This window comes from Danio rerio, chromosome 21 (assembly GCF_049306965.1).
Source record: "Danio rerio strain Tuebingen ecotype United States chromosome 21, GRCz12tu, whole genome shotgun sequence".
Lineage (NCBI taxonomy): Eukaryota > Metazoa > Chordata > Actinopteri > Cypriniformes > Danionidae > Danio > Danio rerio.
Genome location: NC_133196.1, coordinates 11,431,643 through 11,448,262, shown reverse-complemented (window position 1 = coordinate 11,448,262; position 16,620 = coordinate 11,431,643). Strand labels below are relative to the sequence as shown.

Genomic DNA, 16,620 nt, shown 5'->3' with positions numbered 1-16,620 from the left:
TACTAATATAAAATAATAATAATAATAATAATAATAATAATTATTATTATTATTATTATAGTAATATAAATAATAAAAATAAACACTATTATTGTTGTTATTGTTATTATTATAATTTTATATTATTTAATTATAAATAATATACATTTATAATTAATTTTTATCATTATTCCACATATTATAGTTTTAGCACACAAAACCAAACAAAGAGATATTCAGCATTCAACCCTCTTTTGTCTCTTTCAAAATCTCCAAACCTTTGTGTTCTTTGCTCCCATCCTCTTGCAATCTGCTCAGCGCTCCTTTAAAGATGATAATCTGGGCCCTCTCCAGGTCAGATAAAGCCATGGCCTGTTTGATAGGACAGGGTCTGACGGCCCACTTCACCATGCTCCGAACCACAAACTGCAGCACAGAGCGCAACTCGGCATTCTCCTCCCCAACAGCAGAGGTCCTCGCTGGGTCAGGGCTTGTTACATTCACCACCGCGTCTGATTTGGGAACCAGGAGGAGATCAGTGAACTTCCCGCAGCTCAAAATGACAGCCAGGGATTTTAGCGCCCCCAACAGGAGGTAGGAAATGCGAACTGCGCGTAGTTCCAATGCAAAAAAGTCCGCTCTCGGTTGAGGCGCGAGTATTGGTGCACATGTTGATTCGGTGGACTTTATAAGGGGTCTGAACGTGTCCTCTTGGTTCTCATCTCTTCTGTCCTCTACTTTATTTCGATCCTCATCCACCGGACAGCTCATGCTCTCCTCGTCCATAATAATACGAGCAATATCCTCATCCAAACGTCTCTCCAGTTCATTACGTGGGCCACCTTCTGAGCTGATCCGGTTTCGTTGCATCCCGGATGATGTAGAGGGGGGCTCCTGTTCTTCCAAGATGCCAGTCATCAGGATGAGGTCGAACAACACAGAGGGCTTGAGTCCACAGCAGCGGGACATGTCCATCTGCGGGACGTCACACGGCTCCAGGGAGGACAGAGGAGTGTCGCTGGGTGACCAAGAATTCAGGAAGCTTTGGGTTAGTGGGACCACAGCAGGTCACAAGCAGAATGAAGATGAGGAGAGGAGTGAGACGGAAGGGGACGAGACAGAAACAAAAAGAGTGGAAAAGGAAAGGATACCATGATTAGAAAAAAAATGAAGTGGACAAAAGACAATACAAGAAAAAGGAGAGTGAAGAAGTGGGAAGGGGGAGAAAAAAGACACATGCAACTGGCGAAAAGAACAGGACAGGTATAACATATAGAAATATGGATAAAATTACAATAGCATCGGAACACTGAACGCCTAAGTCAGGGGTGTCCAAACTTTTTGGGCCGAGGGCCAGATGTAAAAAAAAAAAAAAAAAAAAAAAAAAGTTGTCCCGGGCCAAATTTTACATACATCACACAGACACGCATATATATATATATATATATATATATATATATATATGGATGGATAGATGTGTTTGTGCATATTATTATGGAATTATTTTATTTTGGTCGTCCACCTGTGTTTCTAGAAAGACTCAAGTTTTTAAAAAACTTGAATCTTCTCTGGGCAAATTACAGTTGCAACACTCATCCTTTATAAATTCTCCTTCAGTGAAGGGTTTCCTGTGCTGTGCGATTAGCTGAGCTACCTCATAACTAGCCACACTGCAAAAAATGCTTTTCTTACTTAGATTTTTTTGTCTTGATTCGAGTCCAAATATCTAAAAATTTTCAAGACAAGCAAAACATATTGTCTTGTTTTGAGAAATAAAATGCTAATATTAAGCGAGTTTTTCCTTAAAACAAGCAAATTAATCTGCCAATGGGGTAAGCAAAATAATATTATGTCAAAAGATAAAAACAAGATTATTTTGCTTACCCCATTGGCAGATTAATTTGCTTGTTTTAAGGAAAAACTCACTTAATATTGGCATATTTTTTCTCAAAACAAATTAGACAATTCTCCTTTAATTAAAATTTTTTAGATATTTGGACTTAAAACAAGAAAAAAATCTAAATAAAAAAAACAAACATTTTTTGCAGTGCAGTGTAGAATTTTCTTGCACTTTATTAGCATGAAAAAACTGCTTGAGCTGATAGGGCAGCTGCTGATTGTTTTACTTTTTGATCTCGTTCGGCACCAGTGTAAGAGCTGAAGGCCTGATGCTTTGTTTCATAATGTCTTTTCATATTATATTCCTTCATTACTGCAACTGATTCCTGGCAAATTAAACAGACACATATTCCACTGACCTCTGTGAAGAAATATTCTTTACCCCAACGTGACTGAAACTTCCTGCACTGACTGTTGATTTTCCTTTTTCTTGGTTGTGCCATGGCTCGCCAAAATGTGATTATCAATTATGTTTCTTTCAGTTTGGTCGGTTAGTTTTACATCATAACAAGAAGTGCTGCCTAATTGAAGCCATGTAATAGCGACACCCGGTGGTTATTAATTGAATTACGTTCATTTTTGTATAGCGGGCCAGATTCAATTACTATTCATAAAAAGCCTCGCGGGCCTCCACAAAACTGATGGCGGGCCGCGGGTTTGGACACCCCTGGCCTCAGTATACTGTACTTTGGTGTGGAGTATAGAAAGTGTGTGTGACTCAAATTTCGTCAGAATTATTAGCCCTCCAGTATAATTTTTTTACCAATTTCAGCAGATTTTTTCAACACATTTCTAAATATAATAGTTCATTTATATCAACTCATTTATTTTGTCTCTGCCATGATGACAGCACATAATAATTTACTAGATATTTCAAGATACTAGTATTTATCTTAAAGTGGAATTTAAAGGCGTAAAGGTGCTGCATGTAAGTTTTTGACTCTTCCAAAGCATAAAAATACCATAATATGTTTGCAAATATTTAAGAAACATGCTAAGTGAACATTCTTGTTTATCTGAAAAGCAATGCTGAAGTCAGATATTCTGCTTTGAAAATATCTGTTATGTGCCGGAACGTCTGTCTGTTTTGGTTCTTTTAACCCCGCCCAATGCCACTTTAGCCAATTATATTTTAGCATTCCAGGTTGCCTTGGTGGAAAACAGCATATTTCACAGGCCTCCTGTGAACAGTAGCAGACTCCGAAATGAGACACAGATTCAGAGTTCCACCTGAGGTAGGGCTGGGCGATATGGCAAAAAAAATCTAGGTTTTTTATTAAGTTTGACCGATTCACGATTTCTATTTTTTTTTTTTTTTTTTTTGTGTGTAACTAGTCAACTTAAAACATTACAACAACATGACTGAAGTAACATTCTCTTTATAAGTAACTTGGAAAAACCATCTGGTTAAGGAACATTGTATTTTTAATGGCCATGCCATACATAAATTAGTCAACAAGCTGTAAATAAATGTAAAACAAATTCAAGAGTTAAATATCGTTGCAGAAGATTTGAATAATAAATATATGCGTAAATATTGCAGTTGCAGGAATACAGAGGGGTTTTTTTTGCAAGTTTTGCTGAGCCTAGGAAGGATTGGCTGTCAGCTTGGCTTTGACTTTGTCTTCTGATTGAATGACAGGTTGTAATGCTGCTGCCTTTTTCTTAAAAAGATACAGTGGAAGTAAAGGACTAAACATGAAAACAGTAAAGCCTAATTTTATCCCGTGTGTGAAGTTGTGGACGTATAGCAGGAGCAAACAAAAGCACCAGATGTGTGTATATTATAAAATAATATATTTATTCTATTTTTATTTTTCCCCCTTTTAAATACCGATCATTTGATGCGCTTTGCACCACTCTCTGTATTATGCTGCCAGACTGTAAGTCTGGATTTCAACTAGGTCCACTAAATAGCGTCATGGGGGCGGGTACTTTCATTTTCACTGCTACAGGCCCTCACCTCTGCTCGTGTTCAAACCAAACTAAGATCGGTGCGGTTTTTCACAGGGCAGGTTTTTACGTTCTTCATACATGTTGAAAGGTAGAGTTTATCGACTTGATAAGAGAATATGTCTTCACATTCCACACAGACGTGACTTAGTACAGCGTGAAGTCATGTAGGATTTTACTTGTTGCATTAGTCTGACTGTAAATCCCCTCGCAGTGCTGGAGTAGCGGGAGTGTGAGAGTGAGACTGAGAGTGGTTTAATGCAAAGGTATTAACAAAAGAAAAATACACAACTTAAGACACTTAAATGCTTGTATTAGTTGAATTTGCACCAACTCTGCGATGCATGCCCACAACTTCATACATTGGGTTAAATTATGCTGTCCAGTCTCTGTGTTCAGTCTGTCACTACCATGATCGAAACCCAGACAGGCAGTCAAGCAGGTCGCACACTAGAAGCGCCGCGACACGGCGCGCACATGACAGTTTAAAGTATCACACACCAGACGCGCACATTCGCATGATGTTTAACATTAAACTAATCAGATGGCGCTCTGTGGCGCGGCTGAAATATGAACAGCGTCCTGAGTCCTGGCTGGGCGCTGCCAACTTGCGGCGCCGGTGTGTGTACCCTGATAGAAACCTATGTTTAGAAATCTAAAACGCATGGTGCTGCGCGGCGCATCGCCGAGCGGCGCTTCTGGTGTGCTACCTGCTTCATACAGAGAGTGAACCAAAGTGCATTGGTGCAATTATAATGTATCTAACATTTTTATTGTAAAAAAAATTTATTTAATATAAAATTAAATTGTCTTAAAACATAAATTCGAATAAATCGAAAAAAATAGAAAAAAATAATAATAAAAAAAATCACCCAGCCCTAACCTGAAGTGATTATTTATAGCAAACAATTTAAATATTACGAGCGTAACATTAGGTGAGCTGGTTACATTGTAAACCCCTATCCAAACAACACGCTGCATGATGAGATTTGCAGTGATAAGCAATTTGGCTGTTTGCAGCAAACAAAACATGACAGAAATTTATTCAGAAGCACAGAATATGCACTCACTCACAAAACGGTAAGGTTTATACTCTTATTAATACATATTAAACATCTTTAACATTATTAAATGTACATGCTGAAGTACTTCTGTTGTGTGCCATTGCTTTTATTTTGAACATTTAAATCAGACCTAAATTAGAATTAAGGCTCAATAGTCAGGCATGCTCCTGTTGGTCCTCAATCTGGCAACCAGTGCTAGCGTTTGTTTTGATCCATCAGGGTATATGCAGTATATCCTTTTACAACTTTTTAAAAACCTTCTGAGAACATTTTAAGACCTCATCACCACTATAATTCCTAGTCAGTAACCAACCCTTAACTTAATAAACAGTTGTTAAACAGTTGTAGTTAAATAAACGAATGCAGCACAACCATGCAATAGAACTCAGATAAGCTCGGAAGAAACAAAGCTTGAAAGAATAAATTACACGTTTGTTTTTAGCGACAAGCTTCAGCCACTGTTTAAACTCATCTTTCTCCAAACAGGCGTACGCAAACTTACATTTTCCCATTTTGCCATTTGTTTCACTCTATGGTTTCGCTACATATGGAGAGCGTCACATCACCTTCCCACATTTGTCGGAAATTATGTGACGAGCTTGGCCGAACGTGCCCCGGCCCAAACCAATTACGTGCATTGAGAAAAATAATTATATTGTTTTACTTTTTTTCAGGATCAAACACTTTGAACAACACTTGAATAAAATTTAAAACCTCACAAAAAAGTGATTAAGATTTTTTAATACCTTTTAAGGGCCTTAACTTTGTCATTATTGATTTATCAACTTTTAATACTTTTTTAAAATTTATTTATGACTTTTTATGGTAAATTACAGTAAAAAAAGAAGGCAAAACAAAATTATATTTCAAAAAGTATAGATAGTATCAACTTAAACACATACAATGAGAAAAAAAACAAGCAAAAAATAAAATAAATATATATATATATATATATATATATATATATATATATATATATATATATATATATATATATATATATACCAACAAATAAAAAGGTAAATAATAATGTGGCTTAACACTTTTAATACTTTTTAAGAACCCGTGGACACCCTGTCCTGGAATAGAATACCTAAAACCACTGGGTGTCAAACTTACATACTGCACCTTTAACACATTGCAATGTCGATCCTTAAACTGTATAAAAGCACGCACATCTCTCTTAATTGGGTGCTCAGCCAAAATCGCAAAAAGTGCAAATTAAATGTAATTATAAATAAATTAAATGATGTAATATTATAGTTTATTTATGTATTTATATATATTTTTTGTAATTTGATCTAAGCTATAGACTAGATGTGAATGTGTATACATGTATTCATGTGTATGTATGTATATATGAACGATTGTGTATGTATACATATGCGTGTATGTATATGTTGGCATATATGCGAGAAGAGATCATGTGATCCGGAAGTGTATAAAAAGGAGCACCTGATTGTGATGAACATTGTCTGATGAAGAGCCGGGTGGCTCGAAACGTTACACGCTCTGTGTCAGCCTTTTTAATTCAATAAATTTGTATTTTTAGAGCCTTGGTGTTGCCGCCTTTGATTTACATTTAATGTCGATGTTCAAACAATATTTTGTGCAGCCTTGGTTTCAGCAACAAAAAAACAAAACAAAAAAAGCTTGAAAAAAATTAAAATAATAAAAAAAAATCACATCTTGGACAGAGTCAGGGTGAGTAAATGTGGGGTGAGCTATCTGTAATGTTGAGCCATCTGTTTAAGTCAGGATATCTCAAAACTTAAACAGAGAAATATTATTAAGCACCATTACATTGACCGTTGCTTTCTAAAATGTAGTTATTAATTTTTTAATAATAACAACCTTGGTAAATGTGATAAACACATCATGTTGCAATGTCTTTAGTTACAGTAACAAGTAAATAATATTTAACTTGAGTCAAATTTGTATCAGTTTTCCATATTCCCCATACCTTTGCTTGAAGCTGTATATTTAAGCACAGCTTTTCACTGCAAACCGCATTACAAAAGGGTGCAAAAGAAATGTTGTGTGCTTACCTCACAGTGAAGTCTGTCTCCTCCCACTGCAGTTTGGCCAGGGGGCTTCCCTCTTTCAAGACCCCGAGCAGTGTGGCTCGTCGGCCGCTGGATTTGTGCAGGCAGGTTCCTCCAGCACGAAGGCCGCTGTCCACCCCTCCGATAAGAGCCATGACAGGCCAGACCTCACAGCACAGGACGCTGAGCTGTGCATCAGAGAGACCCGCCGGGCCCGAGAGGTGGTCTGAGGAGGAACCCACGTCTGCCCAAGCTGAAGCCCTCTCTCTGTTCAGCCCACATTTCTCATCAGACTCCTTACTGGCTTGACCTGCTGGAAGAGGACAGAGGACACACATAAAGATGTTTTTTTAGCATTTTAGGGAGACTGTTCAGCTTTTCTACAAGCTTTTTAATCATTACTTAATTAGCGTACAAATGACTCGATTTCAGCTGTTTACTACTACTACTACTACTACTAATAATAATAATAATAATAAAATAAATAATAATAATGATAAACATAACGCCCAACATATTATTGCCTAAATACATACACAACTAAATTCCTAAATACACACCTAAATTATGACATAAATATCATATGCATAAATACCCAAATATACACAACCTGACAAAAATCTTGTCACCTATGCAAATTTTAGTAACAACAAATAATAATTGACTTCTAGTTAATCATTTGGCATAAGAAGTGGCTAGTATGAAAGGCAAAGGCCTCTAGCTGAGGCTAATTTTACTAAATTAGGACAGTAAGGTCTGACTTTGCTAAGACAAAAGTCTTGTCACTTAACAGGAGTAATGTACAGTATAGAATATAAACTCATGGTGCAGTGGAAAAAGAATTAATATTGTGTATGATTCCCATGACCTTGGAGGACTGCATCTATACATCTCTGCAATCACCCAAATAACTTATTAATAAAGTCATCTGGAATGGCAAAGAAAGTATTTTTGCAGGACTCCCAGAGTTCATCAAGATTCTATAGGTTCATCTTCATTGCCTTCTCCTTCATCTTACCTCAGACATGCTCAATAATGTTCATATCACTGGCTGGCCAATCCTGGAGCACCCTGACCTTCTTTGCTTTCAGGAACTTTGATGTGGAGCCTGAAGTATAAGGAGTGCTTTCCTGCTGAGCAATTTGCCCTAACCTGTGGTTTATAATGTAATGGGCAGCACAAATGTCTTGATACCTCAGGCTGCTTGTTTTGCCATCTACTCTGCAAATCTCTCACATGCCCCCTAACTGAAAGTAACCCCAAACCATGATTTTTCCTTCACCAAACTTGACTGATTTATGTGATAATCTTGGGTCCATGTGGGTTCCAATAGGTCTTCTGCAGTATCTGTGATGATTGGGATGCAGCTCAACAGATGATTCAATCGAAAAAATCTGCCTCCTGCCACTTTTCCAAATGATCAACTAGAAGTCAAGCTATTTGTCGTTCTTACAACTGGGATCGACGACAAAACTTTAGTCAGGTAGTAAACAACCTAGCAATATACATCCCTACCAATACCAACATACATACATACATACATACATACACAAATATCCAAAAATGATAAAAGTGTCAATGTAAACCTACCAATTATACCTATAAATTTAGGTATATTTAAAACCAAATAATAAAAAGCACAAATACACATATAAACACCTACATACAAAAATACCTAAATATCCATATAATAAATTAAAAAGATACTTAAACAAATCTCTAATTAAATACATATCTACTAAAATAAAATAAAAATAAATAAATAAATAATTATAAAATAGCACAATAAATGCAAAAAAATTTGTTTATGTCATAGTTTCAAATACATTTTACAAAAAATACAACAAAATTCCAAATGTAAAAAATAAAATGGCAAAATATGCATGAAATAACATTTGCTTTTGCAATTACGACTTTAAATAAACAGTTAAGAAACGTTTATTTTCCTGACATTTCTAAGTAAGTGTTCTCTGAATAATACAGTCATTAATGAGGCCAGTCTGTTGTTTTTACATATTTAACATTTCACCTTTTCAAAATGTGGTGAGTTACGTTTATAGAAAAAAAAAAACTCTGGCATTTATTAAAATGACAAAAAAGCTGTTTCACCATTACCAGCATCATTAAAATTTTACAATCAACATTCCAACTACAATCAATTACAGTATCATCGCACAGTTTCAGCACCTTATTATATATCCATTAAAAGATGAATCTGATCACATAATGCAAATAAATAAATTAAGTAGAAGAGTTAACTGACCCATTTTGCTGTGTCCGTCCCTCATGAGCGGGTTGATGAGCTGTAGTTTATTTAGCATGTGCTGGTTTATATGCTGAAGCCAGTCATCGTTCACATACAGTCTTCTGAGCAGCTGAATGGTGGACTCCAGCAGAACTGTGGCCCTTGGGCTGCACAGCGGCTCTCCTGGCAGAAGATCACTGGGCATCCCGCGCATCTGCAGGTCACATAGCGCCACCTAAAGGCCAGAGGAGGAACCAGAGGTCATTTGTACAGCTAGATATGGCTATTATTAAGATTTTAAATTAAAAACATTAGATCTGATTTTTCAGTTCGATATATGATAGTTGATTTGTAGAACTGTTTATTTTTAACAAACTTATTTTTAATGGTGTGTACTTTTCATTTAAATAGCATGACGTAAATGTGGGAGTGTATGGTGACCTTTTCTCCTGGGTTACTGCTGTAAAAGAGAACACACGGGTAAAGCTCAGTGGCATCCACTCCTTCAAATGCCAACTTGGGCTCCTGTAAACAAAAACACAGTTAAATCACTACACAAGACCTCTAGTTTGCTCCAAAGAGTTTTATTTCTATTTTTTTTTTTTACTGTTTAGTATTTTTTCCACATTATGTTTTTAATGACTGTTTCTTGCACTAAAATGGTTAATATATTGCCAACTTCTTTTTTTATTATGATTTAACAAACGCTAATATGTTTTAACTAGATTTAACACAATACTAACATAGTTGAACATACTGCTAACATATTTTAACTTGTTTTTAACTAAATGTAACACTTTGGAAGCATGATATAGCATGTTCTAGGACAGTGCCAACATATTTTAACTTTTTGTTTTTGCAAAACGTAACACATTGTAAGCATGTTTTAAAACGCCCTAACACTTTTCTAGTCACTATTTTCTGTGGTAATAAAGCTTAACCTAAAATACTCCTATAAAAAATGTTATCTTTCAATTTGATTGCTGGATTAATTTATAGGATATATGAGCTCTTTCATGAGGATATTTTTATGTCATATAAAGAGTTACATTTAAAGCATAATATCCCTAAAAATGAGGGATGTTTTTAAATATCTGCAGATAAGACATTCCGTTCATACTAGACGTGGCAGTCTCACCTTGAATAGCTCTGATTTCTTTTTGGATAGAAAACTTTTATTTTGCGATACAAAAAACAATAATAAAGCTTGACTTCAATTATTTAAAGGTGCAAATTCACTTCACTTTACATGACAATATTTGAAAATACATTAAATAATCATTAGATAAAATTGTAGTAAAAGACTTGACTTTATAAATATTTATTTCACTGAATCATTAAAGATATTATTTTATTGTATTAATACCTTTAAGGTTAAATAAAAAAAAATGTAATTTTATTAATATGAAAAATAATTAATGTTATATAATTCACATCAATTAAATTTATATTTTTTAATAATCAGTCAGTAGATCAGTCATGCATATTTCTTAAAAAGTTAATGTATTTACATAAACGTCAGAAAAATATATGTAAATAGGACAAATAAATACATTTCTCTTAATCTTAAGTTTAAAAATTTAATAACATTTTTTAAATTCAGATGTGTATCATATTTCAGTATAACACTTGATATATTTACCCATTACGGCTCACATACTGTATATATGTATATAACAGATTTTCAGCATTGTTAATTAAAATGATACAGTAGTTCAGTAAATCAATCTTTTAATTTCAATGTCATGTCATTGAACTAGTTTCTAAATCAAGCACCACTTTGTTTGTCACTAATCATAATCAATATACTGTAAATTGAAGATAGTTTGTAAATCATACTGGTATGTGTTAAATGGTTATTGAATGCATAAAAACACACACTGACCCTGTTGTTCTTGGCGAAGGAGATGGTTCGAGCCTCCATGTCCAGGATGCAGGTGATGGTGTCGCCCTGTGTGAAGGAGGGCAGGGCTCGACCCAGTTCTCCTCCATGATACAGGCTGCCGCTGTAGGCCCTGTACAGCCACATGTCTGTAGTGGTGCGATGGTTGTAGTCTCGGATGGGCCATCGGGACACCCCGATACACGTCCCCTCATTTCCTCTGTTCTCCTTAGTGATATAAAACTAATGTACAAAAGACACAGATTGTAACATTTTTAGACCAATTTTGAGAGGCCTGGCCTCAATGTTTATGATAATTCATGACAGTTTATAGTGTTGCAGGTTTTATCACACAAGTAGCGTGCTTTCAAAATGATTTAACACACTATTATAGTTATAATTGGCTGTATAGGCATAATATAGTTTATCAAAAAGTTAGTGTGTTTCTAGCATGATTTAACACACTGCTTGTATGTTTTTAGCTCTTTGTTAACATGTTTTATCACACAGCTTTTATGCTTTAAAGATGATTATGCAGACTGCTGACATGTTTTAATATGTTACTACCATGTTTTAAAACATTATAAGCAAGTCATTACATGTTTTAGCATGTAACTAAATTTTTTAAAACCATTATGAGCAAGTAATTACAGGTTTAAGCATGTTACTAACATGTTTTAAAACATTGAGCAAGTTATATCATCTTTTAGCATGTTACTAACATGTTTTAAACCCTTATGAGCAAGTTACTACAAGTTTTAGCATGTTACTAACATGTTTTAAAACATGGAGCAAGTTATATCATGTTTTAGCATGTTACTAACATGCTTTAAACCATTTTGAGCAAGTTATTACAGGTTTTAGTATATTACTAACATGTTTAAAACATTATGAGCAAGTTGTTACAGGTTTTAGCATGTTACTAACATGTTTTAAAACATTGAGCAAGTTCTATCATGTTTTGGCATGTTACTAACATGTTTTAAACCATTATGAGCAAGTTATTACAGGTTTTAGCATGTTACTAACATGTTTTAAAACATTGAGCAAGTTCTATCATGTTTTAGCAAGTTACTAAAATGCTTTAAACCATTATGAGCAAGTTATTACATGTTTTACCATGTTACTAACATGTTTTAAACCATTATGAGCACATTATTACAGGTTTTAGCATGTTACTAACATGTTTTAAAACACTGAGCAAGTTTTATCATGTTTTAGCATGTTACTAACATGTTTTAAACCATTATGAGCAAGTTATTACAGGTTTTAGCATGTTACTAACATGTTTTAAACTATTATGAGTAAGTTATTACAGGTTTTAGCATGTTACTTACATGTTTTAAAACATTGAGCAAGTTCTATCATTTTTAGCATGTTACTAACATGTTTTAAACCATTATGAGCAAGGTTTTACAGGTTTCAGCATGTTACTAACATGTTTTAAAACATTGAGCAAGTTCTGTCATGTTTTAGCATGTTGCAAACATGTTTAAAACTCAAATTAGCACTGCTAACAAGTTTAACATGTTTCTAGCATTATTTAGTCTGCTACTAACATGTTTTAACACATTATACGCATGTGCTAATGTTTAGCATGTTGCTAACATCTTCATGACACAATTTAATACTATTGTTAGCACTTTTCCAACTATTCAACACAACATGCATTTTAGCACACTTGAGTAACACGCTGCGAACATGTTTGTAGCACAATTCAACCCACAATGGCCATTTTAACACAATACCAACATTTAAATGTAACATTTAACATGTTAAATACTTATTTAACACACTGCTAGAGTTTTAGCATTGTTATGTTTTTTAGAGTCATTTAGCATACTGTTAACATGTTTTAACACACTATGAGCATGTGCTTACATGTTTTAGCAAGTTGCATAGCTTACCATGTTACAAACATCATGTTTTAACACAGTATGACTAGGAACAATGTAAACTACACCTGTGAATGTATTTTGCATTGGTACCTTCCAGATGAAGCATCCAGATGTGATGGCGGTGGTGGCCAAACCGTATCCTTTTCCACCAGATCCATGAGAAAGAACATTCCCACTCTCCAGAGAACAACAGATCAGTTTATGGGGATCAAAAGAGAAATCACCAATGGGAATACATTCATCTTCACTACCACTGTCCTGGAAAACAGATTAAAATGAAATAAAGCATCAGTAATAATTAAATGGTCACGAAATACCAAAACACATTTGAGCTGTTGACAGTCATATATGCTGCTAAAAACACTATTAGGACACATATATTTCACAAAAAAAGTGAAAATTGGTTGTCTTTGTGTTATTTCGAGCAAATTCGTTCTTCCAGTTTGAAACAAATTTTTGAAGCTGCGTCACGGCGATTAAATACTTGTGTATTCCAGCGTGTAGACTGGCTGTCTGTACCTGGAAGTACTTCATGACGTCTCTGAGTGTGCTGCATTCCTTAATGAGAAAGGCTTGGTTCAAACCAATCAGCACGGTATGCGGAAGTATGCATTGCAACTTTATTAATATGCATGATAGCTTCGAAGACTGTTTGTACCTGTACAGTGTTCAGACGGCAGAGAGACGCCGCGTTGTGCTGCCATAACAAGTGGGAGAAGAAGAATTGTTTGGAGATACGGGTCGTCAGTGTTGCGTTTATTAATGTGCTGTAACAAAGGTTTTTGTTTCCATTTTCCCGCTATGAGAGCTCAGCTGGACTCACGTGTTGATTACAGTGCCTGCAACGCTCGACAAAAATACGTGTCTAAGGAACATTTCTTACCCGAGAACTTTTCGCATCTGGAAATGGTGAAATCCGCATTTGCCGCTCGTCTCTAATAAAGACACGGCTCCAGTTGGTGTTGATTGTCCTGTCTCTACAAATTTGGTAAGTGAGCGATCAGTGCTCTTTCTTTATTCCTTCAGATGGCAAAGTTATAGTTCAAATCGTCAGCATTACTCTTTCAGTGTTTAAAGACAGACCTTAGTCAAATGATTTCTAAGTTACTAAAGTTTACAGAGCGTTAATATCACTACAATATTATAGACTGAAATATCCGCTGTCAATGCTGCTCTCCCGAGCTTAAACATGTAAACACCGCAATTAAACTATTACCGCCGTGTAGGATTTTCACTGCATATTGTGACAGGAATAAAACACATTGCTTTATGATGCTACCTACAGAGTGCATCTTCCGAGAAATGCGGCACTTTTTTTCCTTTCACTCGCCATGCGGTATCAAACATTGCATTAAAAATTCACACTTCAAGCTATTCCTCGAATCAAATATCTCATTTGTAACAAGGGGCATGAATGAAATTCCTGAATGAACGTGCCAACCTGCAGTTAAAGTACACTATTTAATAATTTGCCAAATAATTGGATTACTGATCTCCATGTAAACAGTCACTGTATTTCAGCCCTGTGTCTGTGTTTGTTTTGCCTCGGTGAAAATAAGCGTGTGCCCAAATCAAGACTTCAATTTTTATGCTAATTTTTATGAATTTTTTACTAGAGGTGTGAAAACACAGGTGGGGTTTCGTAGCCCTTTAAAAATATGTATAATTGAGGGAAATGTGCAAACAAAAGACGGGTTTAAATACCTTTTCGGAGCTTTCAGTTCTCTCTTTATCTACAGCTTTTCTCAGAGCGACAGGTTCTTCCCACATGTACGTGGACAAAAGGCTAAATAATTGATCCACGATCTGAAATTAAGCAAATATGAATTGAAACATGCTTTCATTGACGTCAGAACGAATCAAACCAAATGTAAAGTAATGTAAAGTGAACAAAAACTAAAAAGCACTCCCCTTTTTACCTGTTTCATGATGACAGGGTCCGCACAGGCCGGCAGAAGAGCTTCTAGAATGTGGAAGGCCAGCAGCTTTGTCCTCAGATTGTAGAAACGTGGATTTCCCGAGCTGCATTTGTAAGAGATAACCGTCATCAGTGGATCAATCCACTTGACAAATGCAGACACTCTTTTGGCGACCCTTAATGACAAAATACGCCTTAGAAAGACCAGAAAATCAGCAAGCTGGGACTCCACAACCCTGCTGCTGCTACTGCGAACCACATCTGCAACTAAAATAAAAAATAATATTTATATGTCTATTAATAATTCAACACAAAATATAATATATTAAATTCCAAATAAACACAGACAAGGCTGAATCTCGTCTGCTAAGGACTCACTTTCTTGTTTGGGTGTTTCTTCTGGGATGCTCTCCGTAGAGTTCCTCTCAAGCACCTCCTGCTGGTGAACTGCATGTAACAAACCCTGCAGCTGCTCGCTCATCACATCCATGAGAGCCTGAGACACGTCCAGCGGCAAGGCTTCTTCACAGGAACTGGGGAAAACACACACACAGATTGATGCCAACTATTGTGGACAAAACATACACTTAATACACTTTACTGAACATGTACACATGGACATCCCCTATAGCCTATAATATATATCTGCAGGATAACTGTTTATATATAATAAATTTAACTGTTAAAAGCTGTTAGTTACTAGCTAATTCATTGAAATTATTAGTAATTAATAAAGTTATGGTAACTAATACAAACTAATTTGATTGTAATGCAATAATGTGCACCTTTTGTAAAGATGCTTTGAAACAATAATTATTGTGAAAAGCACTATACAAATAAACTTGAACTGACACATTGTTTTACAGGGGCTTCCCATAGAAGTAATCATATTTATACTGTTCAAATGTTTTCAAAATATTTAATTCTAGAAGCTTTATGAGCGGTTTTCTTCATGGGGACCAAAAACATGGTCAAAAATGAATGCTGTTGCTATACAGTACATGAATACACATTCCAACAATGTGATGAAAACAAGGACCCCACACACACACAAGCACACACACTTATATTTTTGGTTTATGATGCATAATGTGTTTTATACTGTAAAAACCGCTTTTTATGTGGACTTACTCCACATCCCTACCCCTAAACCCAACCCTGTGGCAAATCTTGAATATCCATTAAGCCCATTATTAAGTATGATTTTTAAGAATTTTGAATTATGAGGAAACAAAGCATGTCTTCGTAAGCCATGTTAGGGTGCTTTAAACCCATAGATTGATTGTTTTGTTTCGAAACAGGGATTTCAATTGCTACAATGTTTATTTTTGTTCTTGGTGCGGTTCGCTTTTACACTGTAAACTGACCAAAATAGTAAAAAAAACAAGTCACGTGCGAGTAAACTCTCCTCACATTGATAAGAGTCTTGTAGATTCTGCTCAGCTGTCATGTGTTGTTATTTTAATTTATGATAATAAGGAATAGGACACTATAAGCGAAAAGGTGCATTTTCATTTTGACACCCACAGACATTGTCACCAAATATAAATCAAAGAGGAAAGACTTTCTCGTATATATAGCCCCTTGTAAATCTATTTATTGAATCAATCCATTTAAAAAAAAAAAAAAAACATTTATAATTAGAATTATGCATTATAGGCTTAAATTAGAGAGAGAAATAACAAATGAACCAAGACTGCAGTCAGATCATGAAGCAGATCAATGTTAAAATAAAAA

At 35.3% G+C, this 16,620-nt stretch overlaps 1 protein-coding gene across 20 annotated transcripts in view; it reads right to left on the bottom strand.

Moving 5' to 3' along the window:
• The window catches only part of LOC567670 (probable E3 ubiquitin-protein ligase HERC1), a 167,731-nt gene that overhangs the window by 79,457 nt on the left and 71,654 nt on the right, over window positions 1–16,620 (bottom strand). For 10 of the 20 annotated variants that reach the window (XM_073935797.1, XM_073935798.1, XM_073935784.1 and 7 more), the window contains exons 30-38: window positions 15,262–15,416; window positions 14,885–15,150; window positions 14,670–14,771; window positions 13,056–13,223; window positions 11,071–11,310; window positions 9,627–9,710; window positions 9,204–9,420; window positions 6,944–7,253; window positions 258–1,021 (exon numbers count right to left, since the gene is read on the bottom strand). In XM_073935797.1, coding sequence (XP_073791898.1) covers window positions 258–1,021; window positions 6,944–7,253; window positions 9,204–9,420; window positions 9,627–9,710; window positions 11,071–11,310; window positions 13,056–13,223; window positions 14,670–14,771; window positions 14,885–15,150; window positions 15,262–15,416 — 2,306 coding nt within the window. The remainder of the gene's footprint in view (window positions 1–257; window positions 1,022–6,943; window positions 7,254–9,203; window positions 9,421–9,626; window positions 9,711–11,070; window positions 11,311–13,055; window positions 13,224–14,669; window positions 14,772–14,884; window positions 15,151–15,261; window positions 15,417–16,620) is intronic. The other 10 variants (XM_073935801.1, XM_073935790.1, XM_073935792.1 and 7 more) reach the window with 3 other exon arrangements.